Raw genomic sequence first — 14,988 nt, 5'->3', positions numbered from 1 at the left:
ATGTTGTTGTTCAGCAGCTTTTTCTCCAACTTCCTCCTGTACTGCTCCTTCCCTTTCTGGAGCTGGACTTTGAGCTCCTTCTGTACTCGTTTTAGCTCCTGATGATCACCATTTTTAAAGGCCCTCTTCTTTTGGTTCAGAAGGCACTTGATGTCTCTCGTGATCCAGGGCTTGTTGTTGGCATAGCAGCGTACAGTCTTTATAGGAACAACATTGTCCATGCAGAACTTAATGTAGTCAGTAGTGCAGTTTGCCATCTCCTCAATGTCCCCACTGCTGGACCCTAGCAGGACATCCCAGTCCGTACATCCAAAGCAGTCTCTCAGAGCCTGCTCTGCCTCGGTGGACCATTTTCTAAATGAGCGTGTGGTTGTTGGTAGCCTCCTCACTCTTGGTTTGTACTGTGGTTTAAGCAGAATGAGGTTGTGGTCTCCTTTTCCAAGGGCAGGCAGTGGTTTAGCGCTGTATGCATTTTTTATATTCGCATACAGAAGGTCAATAGTCCTATTTCCCCTGGTCTTGCAGTTCACATACTGGACGAAAGAGGGCAGTGTCTTATCAAGAGTCACGTGGTTGAAGTCGCCTGAGATTAACATTGCAGCCTCCGGAGGCGTGTTCAGGAGAGTAATCAGACATGTAGTCGCTTGTTAATCGCTTGCCGCGCACTGCTGAACGTTTTGTAATCGCTCACTGTGATTGCCTTACTGATCCAAAATGGCCGACGACAGTACAATGGATTTCGTTCTACAGCTTGCTTTGAGCGAGTTGGCTGATATGAGCGACAGTTCGCATATTGACACAGTTAAGGTTATCCTAAACGCAGTGGAAGGGTCATACCTGTCTTGCATTGTTCACAAACATTACCAGGCAATGTAAGACGATATATTACATCGCCAACAGCACTCGTCAGGGTGAGATCCTCCATGTTCAGCACTGTCGACGCCATGTTGGAAATCAAAGTAAGCGGTCTTTCTCCCGTGATTACTCGGGCACGCGAGCGCTCAATAATCATTGGCCGTTCAGAAGCTAGCGATAGCTAGCGATAGCAATCGCTCACTCTCCTGAACACGCCTCAGGTGTTGTGTCTGAAGTTTTGCCACCGCGGAGTGGATGACGTCACACGCTACTTCCGCATCAGCGCGCGGTGGGATGTAAACAATGACAGCAATGGCGTGTCCGAACTCTCTGGGCATGTAATAGGGACGGAGACTTACAGCCAAAAGTTCGACATCACGGCAGCAGATAGAAATCTTGGTTTTTACATGCCCGGGGTTACACCACCTCGTGTTCACGTAGATAGCCAGTCCCCCTCCTTTGCGCTTCCCACTGACTTTTGTCCCTCTGTCAGCCCGAACAGCGCAGAAGCCGTTTAGCGCGATGTTAGCGTCCGTGATGCTAGGCGTGAGCCACGTTTCCGTAAAGCAAAGCAAGCTGCACTCCCTGTATGCTTTGATGTCTTTCACAAGCACAGCCAGTTCGTCGATCTTATTCGGTAGGGAGTTGACATTCCCCATGATTATGGACGGTACCGTGGGCTTATATCGCCACTTCGCCGCTAGCCGCTTAGCCTTTACTTTAGCACCGGCTCTGCAACCCCGGTAGGGTCGCCTTACCTCGTTAGGTAAAAAAGGGACCGTGCCGGCTCGAGAGTTCTTCAGGTCGAGGAGTAGGTTTCTTGAATATACGTATTTTTGCGAGTTGAAACCCATATCCATAGGATAGAAAGTAATCCAAGTGTTGCAAGGCACTGATAAAGTAAGCAAAAATAACTAAACAAATAAATAAATCACAAAAGTAGCGAAAATAACACGGGAGCTGCTGGAGTGGCTGCCATTCGTGACGGCGCCGGAAGTATAATAACTAACACATATACTCATTGTGTTGGGTCTAACAAGTTACAAAAGAAGGCAATTAACGAGTACTGTAACTCTACTGTTGTTGCTACATGGTGCGCTATTCTGCTACTTATCAAATGCAGATTTTCAATGATATTATCCTCTAACAGCTGAATTAGCCGACATCACTCATGTCGCATACAACCGTTGACTCACCAGCAACATTTTGTAAAGGGTGGGCATGATTATATTATCAAGTAATATGGGGCCCTAAATTTAATTTTACTTAGGTCCCATGAAGGCTCAAGACGGCTATCTGGGACATAATGACTAGGCATTCTCCACAAACACTACCAAAACTTGGCTCAAAACACTCAAAATCTTTTTGACTAGTTAACATATAAACCAATAGGGTGACTGGCTTGACATGATGTCACAGTTTAGAATGTAAATGTAAATGGTCTGCATTTATATAGCGCTTTTCAATGAAGACCTCCCAAAGCACATTGTGCTTCACACTTTTCCCTTTTACACACTAACTACCTAATAGCAGCGTCATCCATGCAAGGCAACCACCAGCTATCGAGGGCATTTGGGATTCAGTGTCTTGCCCAAGATAGAGCTGGGAATCAAACCTGTGACCTCTTGATCCCAAAACAAGCACCCTGCCTCCTGACAAAATGTCTTTAATGACATAGTATATATAGATATTTTGCAAAAAAAAAAAAAAACATGTACTATTTTCTCACATTTTATATGTTTTAGAATTTGGGAACTCCTTTAAAGATAGGTAGATCAATATACAGACAGATAGATAGATAGATATTTTATTCATTCCTCTAGGGAACTTTCCAGCAGTATCCTCATGTTTAAAGATAAAATAAAATAAGCGATATAGAATACAAAAATACCCAATATAACATGTAGAATAAAGAGCATTTAAATAATGTTCAAAAAAATAGACACTGTAATAACAATAAAGCAAAATACGCGAATGTGAGGTTGGGGTTTAATGTGGGCCTTTACTTCCCTTGGTCGAGTTAAAGAGCCTCATGGCCTCAGTCTGTCCGTGGAACAGGTCAGTGACAGAAGTCTGTCACTGAAGCTGCTCTCCTGTCTGTAGTGGATTTAGGGAATTGTTCTCGAAAGGCAAACAGGACATCCTACAGTGGCTTTAATTTTAAGTGTACAGTAAGTGCTTACATATCATAAAAGTTCTCCTACACTCCTGCCTCTCCTAGATTCGCCCCTCGCACATGCCTTCGTTACAGCGAGTCTAGTCCCTTCATGGTAACTGCTCATAGTAAACTCGTATTCTAATTTGTTAATATCAATTTATTTATCTTATTATTGTATTTTTTATGTTTCATTACGATTTGGATGTGTTTTTGGTGATCAGGAAGACGTGTTTTGTAGCTATTTAAGGTTCACTTGTAAGCTTTGGGGAGGATGGGCGCGGACCAATTAATTTAGGTTAATTTCATATCAGAAACTTTGCTATTTACACGAGCATTCGACCCTGGTACAGATTAAGCTAATATATATAGAGGTACTACTGCACTTGGAATGCATAAACTCAATCAAGGCATCAAATCAAGGTGTTGAAACGGCGTCCCACCTTCTTTCTGGCTGCCGGCAGCGCCCTGCTGCTGCAGCAGCGACTGGCTGTAGAGCGTGGGCAGGGCGGCAGCGGCATACTGTTGTATCCCTGAGTAAGCTTGCGTAAGCGCGTCCATGGTGCCCGCCGCCGCTGCCGCAGCCCCGTTTGCCAGGCCGGCACCGCCAAGACCGCCGTTGAGAGCCGCCATACCTGAGAGCATTTGTGCAACTTTACATCAAACCCAACAGTAAAGAGAGAAAAGTCTGCTTAATCCATTGAATCATTGTTACCATTTTCGTTATTTTTGCATATCAATCAAACACAACAAGTAAGCTTTAGCGCATGCCCAACACAATAATGATGACAATGATGAAAATGGAATTCATACCTGTCGACCTTTATGGTTTTATCATATTTGTCATGATGACTGAATAATTTCACCTGTGCCCGCTCATTTGGCGCCAGCCACTGCTGGCTTCCTGATTGGTTCCCCGTCCTACTTAAGCTCAGACCTTTCACTCGCCTGTGGTCAGTCCGTCAGCGAACCTCTGTTATCACAAGGCAAGCATTTTTTGACTCGGACTCCCGTCGGTCCCGTTTTGTCACCCGTTTTACACTCGTCCGTTCCTGATTTCCCCTGTTTGTCTATGACTCATTTTTTGATCCCAACCCTGTTTTGCTCTCCTGTCCCGTCTATCGACCTATTTTTCCGTCTACGACACTACGATCTCCACTTCTGCATTCGGAACACGTTCCATTCTGTGAGCGGCTTGCTTCCCGCGTCCAGCGAGCACCAGATCGCGGGCGCTGCCTTCCCTCTTTATCTCAATTAACTTGTGAGAAACGTTACGCGATTGGGTCCTACTTCCGTTCTGGCTGTGACAATATTGAATTTGAATTTTTGCTCAGATATTACAATAAAGTCATATTCAGAATTCAATATGATTTCTGTTTAAAGATGGGGTGCGTCATTTAAGGTCTCCTTAAAAAGTTAAAAGGTAAGTATGTTCTCTATTAAGTAATGCTCAGTTGAGTTCAAAGAGCCCATACACTTTATTTTCCATCACGCCTCTCAGCTTTTATTTAAATTTTATCAGCCTTGTGTCACACATTAGGGTTCTAGGAAAATGGGGTTGGGGAAAGTGCTGGAGGTTTATTTTTAATTTTTATATGTCAGTGGAGGACGAAAATAGTGAAAGTAAGAGGAGGTCTGCTTCTAGTTGAGTCCAAACGCCAACCAAAACCCGTAAAAGAGGAAAAAAGAAGAGTTTGTTTGAGCACATCTAAGGAATGTTTTCATCCATAAACAATTATCACGTGATCATGAACTGCCACTATAACCTGGCTTAAAGTCATGATTGCAGCCTTCAAATCTCACACCCCAACTTTAAAGGTGAGGTACCTCATTTTATGGTTCCTCAAAAAAGGTAGAGGTTACATTTTTTCTCCATTAGGTTTTTGTTAAGACTCCCCAATAGAGCTCAAATAGCCCTTAAGCTTTATTCTTCACTGCATCTATCTGCGTTTATCTTAGTGAAGCTGTCTGGGGCAGAACACATTAGGTAAGCAGAATGGGGCCTGGGAGGAAATCAGGAGAGTGACTTCATACCTCATGCTCGTTTATATTTGTTAGTTTAGCATTAAAATGGAAAAAGGAGTAAAAAGGAAAGTTTCAACGCAAAACCCAAACCCCAATAAGGATGAAAAAATAAATGTTTATTCGAGTGCGTCTAAGAAACTCATGTACTTGCACGCACATAGAGGACGGACTAACTGAGGTTGCAATGATGACAAGCCAAGAGATGGCGGGAAAAAGTAAAAAAGTTCCAAATTCTGTACCGCTTGTTAAACATTTAGCCTACCTGAATTAAAATTTCTTTTCATGAGTTGTCATTTTCTTTGGCCATTGTTTATGATTTTTTTTTTTACCCATTTTAGTCATTTATGGTTCACCTTACTTCATGGATGTTATAGTCTGGAGATAGTGTCCGTGAGTAATAAAGTTCCAAATTCAGTACAGCTCATTGAAAATTGTGAGGTATGGATGTGTGCCACCTACAGCAGTTTACTTGTACTGGACTATAGATCATTTGGTACCGGGCCGCTCAGAAACAAAAAAAGGTTGCTCTTGTTTTTTGCTTACACTGTATTTATTCGTATAGAAACACACACTCTTTTTTTAACCTAAAAAACCTCTAAGTTTGTGAGGTTACATGGTGGTAAATTACCACATTTAATCAATGGTTGATTAGTCGACAAAGATGCAACGGAAATTGAACCCCGTTTGCGGCAGTCAGAGCGTCGTTGATCACATAGTAAAAGGCATTATATTTGTTTTGCCTTTTTTATCTTGAAGGGGCACGTGATTGGTCTATCATTGTACAACATTCTTTGGCTAAATTCATTTCCATTATGCTCGATTACTTTGCCATGTTGTACCACCTTGTAATGGAGCAGTATGGGAATGAGTTCAGCAAAAAAAAAAACTTGTACAAGGATTGACCAATCATGTGCAACTTTAAGATAAAAAAGTCAAGACAAAGTGGAAGTGTGTGTAAAAATTGTGTATTTATGAGATCAAATGTAATGCCCTTTCCCAAGTGATGCAGATCTCTAGTGGTCCTTTCTCTCTGGTAGGCACTACAGGTCCATTGAAACAAGGATAAAGAAGGAACAGCTTCTTCCCCAGGGCCATCACCACCCTAAACGAGCGCACAAAACATACCTTGCGACTTTGGGTTTTAACTCCTTTTTTAATTTTTGCCGTTGCTAAATTAAACTGAAAATGCCTTGTGACTTATTTGGATCTTTCGTTGCTGCTGAATCTTATTGCACTTACGATGCAATATCCTTTCTCATCCACGAATATTGCACTATAATTATGACTTAGGCCAGTCTCTCAGTACTACATAGTACATTTCCCCCCCTGCCTTTTATCCTTATAGTCTTTATATATCTTTCCCTATTGAAATCTCTATTACATGTCTACTACCCTGGAGTGCCATGTCCAATCTTGTTGCATACAATGTTTCACAACGTTGATATCAATGATATTAAAAACAATTCACTTCTAGTAATAACACGGTCAATTTAGGCTTATTGTTATGGTTATCATTAGTAATGTCAGTGTCTGAAACTCATGACAAAAAGTTATCAGACACCAGGGCAGACAACTCTGAAAAGCTACCTGCCCAGCCATAAAGTTGCCTGCCCCAATTTTCACAACTTGAAATGAAATGAAATGAAATGATCTGCATTTATATAGCGCTTTTCAAGTCAGTGACTTCCCAAAGCGCTTTACATTGTGCTTCACATTTCCCAATAGCGGCCGTGATGTGTGCAGCCATGTAAGGCGCTAACCTGCTTATTGGGGGTAATTGGGGGTTCAATGTCTTACCCAAGGACACTTCGACATGTAACACGGACAAGCCGGGATTCGAACTGGGATCCCTTAATCCTAAAACGATCGCTCTACCTCCTGAGCTACTGCCGCCCCACAAAAAGAAACACAAAAAGATGACTTATCATAAAAAACCCATTGTTGCAAAGTATTAAGGGTTGATAATCAGAATATATAACAGATCAACATTTTAAAATTAAGTTTACTATAAATCTAATTAAAACATTCATTGCATGTATATATGTATATGACATCACTGTTTTTCATCTACCATCAGTATATACTTGTATTTACTCATCTTCATTCATGCAATGTTTGCGTTGCCTCGTCTGCTACAAGCCACGTGAACTCCTTTTTCCATCATGCTTTTAATGTACTATAAGTTCTGTAACGTCATACATTTTGTTAGCTTCTTTTGAATCTACCTTCTGGGGCTGAGGTTTTGGCTTGATTCCTAACCACTTTACCATTTTTCTTGAGTTCTCTGTGCGTATACTTTGGAAAATGATATGCAAATGCACGACCTTATGAGGCTCGGAAAAGTCCGGAAGCACGAAGTTATTCGATGCAGGTTTCTGATTGTCTGCAGAGTATGCAAATTGCCAAACAAACCGAAATTTCCAAACCGAACGATCATTTCGAAATAGGAATAAAGCAAACGTTTGTAACAAAATATGATTCCATCCTGTCTTGAAAAAATTGTCGGCCACCCGGGCGGCTGACGTTATTTCAGACACTGCTAATGTTATGAGTGGGCTGGGGCACGGGAAGATATTCAGACATTATACCGGTCCATGGTACAGAAAAGGTTGCGAACCCCCGACCTACTTATGTGGAAATTTACATCTTTTTTTATTATTCACTAACACTCAAATGTAAGAAATAGAAAACTGCCTGGCGTTTCGAGTTAATTGAGTCATTTAATCCCTTTTTCCTTTGACCTCTAGCTTTTATATGCCAGCCTGTGGCGTGGCACATGGGGGGGAGTATGGGGTTGAGGTCATTTTGGAAGCGGTGCCCACGGGGGGTGATCGTGATCGTCGGGGGACAGCGGTCGAGTTAGTGAGCCAGCGCGGCAGTGGCGCTCATTAGCGGTGCGTCGTGTCTTTATTTCACCACCCGCCGCAACTTGTCCGGGGGTGAAGGGGGGGTTCGGAAGAGAAGGTTGGGCGGGCGCAGTGTCGTCTCACCGTCAGAGACGCGCAAATAAATGATCACTGCAGCACTCGGGATTATAGGTCACTCATTTATTCTGGGATAATTGCACCGCTGACCTTTGCAATTCAATTAAGGCTTGGATGTGTTTAAATGAGGGTGAGTCTTAGAGGGAGGTGTCTAAAAAAAAGAAGAAGCCCCCCACTTGGTTAAAATGTGTGTGTGTGTGTTGGCAGGTGGGGGATTTCCAGGGCGGATGCGCTAAAGGTCAGGAGAGAATAATGTGGCGGAAGCTCGCCTGTCACACGAGTCGATGAAGACCACAGAAAGAGCTAGCGAAGGGGCTGGGGCCTGTGTGTTCGTGTGTATGTGCAGGGGGAGTATGAGGGGGATTTACTCACAGGGGGGTGAGGGTGTAGTCATCCGGGTAGATTTACAGCGGTGTACTTTCGCAGAAACACAACATGCCCTCGCTTGATATTAGATTTTTCTATTCACTTTTGCTTTGATATTGTGATCAGCGGGTTAAGCTGCATAATGTTCGATAAAATAATAGTTCTATAGACGAGCACCTCTAAACACAAGAATTTCGATGTGCGAGATGTATCTGGAACAAAGATCTTGCTCAACATACGAGGGTAAATCCGAGTTACGAGCATTCCCAGGGGCTTCCACTAGAGACTGCTCGAGACCACTAACCGCCAACATAAGCTAATGTCAGTTAGTGAATGAATGAATGAAAACTTTATTTCGAACATTAAAATAAAAACAGAACAAAAACAATAAGTCAACAACAGAATAATGTTACATAACTTGTTCGAAAAGAGGTAGTCAGAAGCAGATGCTTATTTTCCCTACCCCTTTATCTTCCCTATTAAATACATTTTACAAATCCTCTTCTTCTCTTGTGTCTAATATAACAAAATCTCATGGATATACTTGTTACATAGGTCAGATATCAATAATTATTATAATTACAATAATCACATATTTTATACACTTATCTTCGTAATACCCATCCCTCAACGTCATAATGCCACTAGTTACCAAACAAAGTTTGACTCCACACACAGACACACACATACTTTTCCTGGTTGTTCTCACCTTTGGGATTTTGAATTCACCACAGCCCCTCAAGTTATAATTTCCCTCTTTCCGAGTGAATAATCTTTGTATGTTTTCTGGCACTAGTTTTTGTTGACCTTAAATAACAGTTGTGAAGTGAAAAAACAATTAAATCATCCAATTTTAATAATTTGGACTGCAGGAATAAAATATTAGTATGATCTTGATATCCTACCCTGTGTATGGTTCTTATTGCGCGTTTTTAAAGGATGAAAAGAGGCTGTAGTGAACTTTTGTAATTATTGCCCCTGACTTCTGCATTAGTGCAGTTAGTGCACACGCTTCTGGCATCAGACGTGCACACTTCGTAATGTTACAAATCAAATTTGTTATTATTGTATTACACCTCGTTTAAGTAGCAGTGGTGGGCCATGAGGGCCTACAAGGCCTTCTTTTGCTGTCCTAATAAATATCTTATGTGATGTTGATTTGTCCATCAATACTTGAAATAAGAGTTAAATAATTCCAAATTGGATGTCAGTTTTTTTCCTATTGCTTCTCCTGGTTGTGCTGCATCCAGATTTGTGATTTCGTATTTAAGTATTTATCAAATCACAAGGAAGCCATTAGTTGTTGCTAGGCTCGTAAATCTATCCAGAGGCCTTTGCAAAAAATCCTGAAGGCCCAGAGCCTTAATACCAGTCTTTGAAAAAGTGTTTGGTCTAGCCCAGGTCCAAACAATGTCTCTTTTCATGAGTACATATGGCTCTGAGATAAAACAAGACTTTTGGACATTTTTATAACAGTGCTTCATGCTGAGCGAATTGTCAAACATGCGACCCTAGGCAATATTGATATAAAAAGGTGTCAGTCCAATATATAGGACACAATGTAAAACAACTTTTATTCACAGTGTCACACCAGCAGACCCCGTTTTGGCTGTAAATTGCTAAATAATCCTTTATATGGTAGCTCATTAAACAATTCAGATGTACTGTTGAGACTTTTTATGATATAAACTTACAGAACAAACTTTAACCCAAAACCCAGAAGCTCTAGCTTAGCAATTTGATTGGGTGAGTGGTAGGAGTGGCCTATACACAGGACAGGGCGAGCGCACCCCCTCTCCTTTACCCAGCGCCGTCTGCACTGAAGTTAAATATGTTGGGTAAAGGCCCAAATTGCATTTGCTTGTTATCGTTCCTCGAGGATTAAAGGAAACTTCAGTGATCTGACATTAAGTGGAAATATCATGACTATATTTTAAATATTGAATACAGTACCATTTTCCCTGGTTATGTACTATATGAATAATGTCAAAGACTTTGCTTAATTTCTCTTTTATAAAAGTGCCGTAAAAGCTTTCAGATGTCACCCTGGTCTTTTGTATTTAAAGCGCATGCGTTGTGAAAAATAATGCAGCTAGCAGTTTTCCGCTGTATTCCGCATACTTTCGGAATTTGACGATCGATCGCCGAAATTGATCAAGCACGTTTGATAGCCTACATCATTGCCGTTGCACTGTTTTCCTATAAAAACTGTCCCAGCACAAAAAAAGCATAATGCCAAATGCAGGTGGCATTGCACGCAGTTGGCATTGCACAGAGCTCCAACAACACAACAAGACGCAAACGTGACAAGGATGTGCCAGTTACGCTGGGGAAATGATGGGGAAATGAACTGATGAGTGGTGGGCCAAGCCAAACGGTGGTCGCCAGAGCAACATCAGAGGCATGAGATGAGTCTGGGATGGGCGCATGGAAAGCTGTTTAAGCCTTTATTTTTATATCATAGAGCGCAGCGTTTTCCGTCAACTAGTACAATAAGCCTGAAAGCATACTCACCAACACTAACGCTTTATGTCTCTAGACTAGTATTATAGTTTACGACTGCTTTATTTTGAAGTGGGACTAATTCTTTTCGTTTTCAAACAAGAAATGTATGTTTTTTCTATTTATATTCTGGAGGCAGATTGTGTTTCATGTGTAAAAATAGGGTGCGTTAAAAAAATCAACCACATTTACATGTCAAATGGTTGACATGTGTGGAACTGATAAAACTATGCCATGTTAAAAGTGAAATAAAATGTACGTCTTGCCAATTTTACAGTACCATTAAAAGAAGAAACTTTACATTCCTGTGCTCTGTACTTCACAGGTTTGCACCATGCATTGCGGTCCGCATTTTGATCGGCTAAAAAGGCCCGAAGATAAAAGTTATTGGTCTTAAATGTTTACAGTAGGCTGTACTTGTTAAATTAATGATTGGGCCTTTAAAGAGGTGTCGTTCTTTGATTTCAATGTATTGTAGAGTATTTAATGGTATAATAACAGGAAAAAAAACAAAGGTTTCTACTTCGGGGATTTCACGTATCACAAGTTTAAAGCAGTACAGTATAATAAGCTCTCAGATGTAACTGTTTTGTTTTACCAGTGAGAGTTTTATCATTTTCATAGCCATGCTACTAATGCGCTCTTACTGTCAAATGAATTCACAGGTAATGGGGGAAGTATTTGGAAAATACACTTAGTTGGACTGCTAGTCACATCTTATCACTAGAATAGTGCACAGTAGTGTACTAATGCCCATGTCACGTGACTTGTGCAGTGGAAGTAAGTAGTTTGATTTGCCAACAAACTAGTATATTACGAGTTGCGTTCCCTAGTATGACAAAGAGTAAAGGCCGCCAAGCATTTCCATGCGCACATGGCAGATGGTGCGATGATTACTCACAGTTAATGCTACCTGCTAGTGCGTTAATGTTGTTGAGGCCAACAGTGGCCCCTGCCAGGCCCTGCAGGGTGCCCAGCGACGTCAGCGAACTCATGGGGCCAGCGCTGGAGCCGCCTGGTGCGCCCCCTGTTGGGAACACAAAGAAAAAGGAAAGGGAAGACAGTCAGTTGGTGTTCGGGCCTAATTTTTCTTTCAACGCACATTTTTCCCCTCGAAACCAAAAGGCGAGTCCACACAGACACAAGACGTGGCTGAGAGTGTGCCGCTGGCAGTGGGTTGCGATGGTGCCAAGCCGACCAGCGAGCAAAATACTCAAAACAATTTAAAAAAAAAGGAGATGAGACAATAAATACACAAAATGCCACCAGGTGGAATTGGCCACATGTGCGTGAGGTGAAGACGGACTCGTGGTTCCATGCAGGCTGCAGTAGCCACCAGCGACCAGCATATGACAGTAGAGAGGTTTCAGAATCTTTACTAAGAAGTAGACGGAAAAGGTGTGCTGCTTCCCCTTCATTGGAGGCCACTCCTGAAAACGCTTCTGCTTACCCAAAACGTAGACATGATCCCAGCCACACTAGTTTTTGGCATTCAAATGTACATTTTCTACCATACAAAGTGCATTGTTTGGCATTATTTGGCATTATTTCTGGCTTATTTGTATTAATTTCAAGGAATAGTTCATCATAGAGCTCCACTCAAGATCACAGTGGAAATTGGAATATTCCTTTGGTCTTGATTGTGGATTCCTGAACTTTGAGAATCACCATGCAACTGGAGAACATCATCGCTTCTCTTTGCTTATTTGATGAACCGTCTTTTCCTTTATTTGAATTTTCATTAAAATTTGAAGTGTATCATTCTGTAACTTTAAATTCCGACACAAAAAAAAACAGATTCTGGTCTATTCTAAAACCCTATCAGTGTGCATGAAAGTAAATTTTGCAACCAACAATACATTTATCGACCAAAATTAAAGGTAACGACTGGTCATTGAAAGACATAAAAATAATACATTTATAGTTAATTCATAGTAAAAAAAACTGGTGTAAAAATGTGTTTGTAATTTAAATGGACAACATATGGGTTGGTTATTTTTAATTGCTTTGCTGCTCTTAACTTTTGTTTGTATGTTTGTGGCTTTTAAATTTCAGGCACAGCACATAACATCAACAAATAACTCACAAAAAAAACCCTACAATTTTGCATAAGTCAGCAGGACAATACAGTAAAAGGATACATAATCCTGAGCCCTAAGTGAGCAGGGTGAAGTGCCTACAGCTATTACAGTGCCTACCGCTATTACAAAACAAGAAAAAAACCTTCGCCCCTCCACCTAAAAAAGACATTTCAGGGGGCCATGTATATCGCTATCTCCTCCTATAACTTTCATGCTGAAAATCCCCAACTCGTGCAGAGAAATAAAAAAAATGTTTTAATTTAATTTGGGAATTTAGTGAGAGCATTATTGTGAATTTTTGCATCTGGGTTGACTCCCACAGGCATAAAACCTACACAGTGGCTGAGCGGAGTTTGGTCAACAACTCCTAAATTATTGTCGAACGTACTAAAGACAAGCCTGTACCACCAACTGTACAAAAAGAAGCACACTCACGCATACACAAATGCAGGTACAAAGCGTGTCACACAAATGGCTAATGGGTGAACGGTGGAATTTGGCGGCCGATGTCGGTGAAAGATGGCGAGCAGACCCCCAGCGATCACAGTTGTGCGCGCGACCGGCCGGCGAAAGACGAGCCGGCGGCCATTACCTGGGCTGGCCAGCGCTCCCAGGGAGGCGGCGCCGGAGGACAAGGCGTTGGCGGTGGACGGGCTGGCGGAGTTTTGGGCCGCCGCCGCCGCCGCTGCCAAAGTGGCCAAGTTCTGCAACTGTAGCGCGCTCATACCTGCACACAGGGGGAGCCAGAGAGTCTTCAGTCAAGTCTTCCCAGGTTGGCTCCAGCAGGGGGACGGCTACCTCGCTGCGCCTCCGACAATACATGAGCTTGTGGATGGGTCGTATATACAGGGCAGTGTATATACCGTTCTATGAGAATACAAACACGCACGCTCACATGCGAAACAAGACAGCACGCGGATCCAACACGTATGGGAAAAACCCATGGGTGCTCCGAGCCCGTATTGATGTACCCCAAAAATGATATACCTCACAAAAGAAATCTTTCTAACCTGTAAGAAAACAACCAAATAAAAAAAGTCCTTGGAAAGATTTTCAGGACAAGGACACTTGGACCAGAACAACAAATTTCCAGGCAAAGCTGTGCTGACAAAGTCCATTCAAAAAATATCTTCTTTGAAACGTCGACTCTTATCAGAATAGATCTAGGTCTTCCCATATACATGGAGGAATAGATATAGCAGGCTCTGCTCAGCCTTGGCCGAACATTGGCATTATTGGGGGTCATGTGAATAGTGACGTCTTTCGGTGTATTCTGCACACTGGAACTAATATCTGGGTTTTTTGTCGATAAAACAATGATGAAGTGAAATATTGATGCTGAGATTTTCAAAGTTAAAGAGCAGTGGTTCTTAACCATGTATGAGCTACTGAACGCCACCAGTTTCCTATGCATATCCATCAAACCCTACTTTAGTGTCATTTTTTTCACTCCAAATTCAAAACATGTAGTTTTTCTACCGGTGCACAAAATGAACCGTTCAGAACAAAGTTGACATAGTGCATTAACTCACAAAAAATTACAGAACAGCTTCAGTTTTGCTGGTGCGAGGCTAGAGTTGCTCAAACTGGCATTGGAAATCAATCACAAGAAGAGTTCATCAGAGTCTTACAGGGAAAGGAAATCATACAATAATTCCAAGGCAGGAAACTGTCAAATACCTCCAATATAATTACAATTTTTAAGGCTTTCAGAATTTTTCAAAGACTTTCAAGCTCAGGACATTGTTTCAACGTCTTCAAGAACCGGAACACTGATAAAGACATGTTGATAAAAACGTCTTAATGAAGAGGCATTTATTAGCAAAATCCAGGAGAACACCCGGACAAAAACGTTTTGGGACAAGAACAGTATGTCAAAGACTTGCGAGATGTGTGAACGTCATCAAATATTTTCCGGAGAAGAAAAATAAAGAAATCTATGAAAGAAGGACTTTTGTTAAAATAACCTGTTCACAGATCCCTTAACCACCTTGGTCGTCAGAGCACCACTTCCTGCTGT

The 14,988-nt window shown here is 41.8% G+C and overlaps 1 protein-coding gene across 8 annotated transcripts in view; it reads right to left on the bottom strand.

Moving 5' to 3' along the window:
• Nucleotides 1–14,988, bottom strand: part of celf2 (cugbp, Elav-like family member 2) — a 225,462-nt gene that overhangs the window by 3,383 nt on the left and 207,091 nt on the right. For 3 of the 8 annotated variants that reach the window (XM_088348360.1, XM_088348363.1, XM_088348361.1), the window contains 3 exons: nt 13,561–13,695; nt 11,801–11,914; nt 3,454–3,663 (listed from right to left, as the gene is read on the bottom strand). In XM_088348360.1, the coding sequence (XP_088204486.1) occupies nt 3,454–3,663; nt 11,801–11,914; nt 13,561–13,695 (459 nt within the window). Of the gene's footprint in view, nt 1–3,453; nt 3,664–11,788; nt 11,915–13,560; nt 13,696–14,988 lie in introns of all 8 variants that reach the window. The other 5 variants (XM_088348362.1, XM_088348364.1, XM_088348366.1 and 2 more) reach the window with 5 other exon arrangements.

The sequence above is a fragment of the Urocampus carinirostris genome, chromosome 11, assembly GCF_059441175.1.
Source record: "Urocampus carinirostris isolate Australia breed hairy pipefish chromosome 11, RoL_Ucar_1.0, whole genome shotgun sequence".
Taxonomy (NCBI): domain Eukaryota; kingdom Metazoa; phylum Chordata; class Actinopteri; order Syngnathiformes; family Syngnathidae; genus Urocampus; species Urocampus carinirostris.
This window is presented reverse-complemented; position numbering and strand designations above follow the sequence as displayed.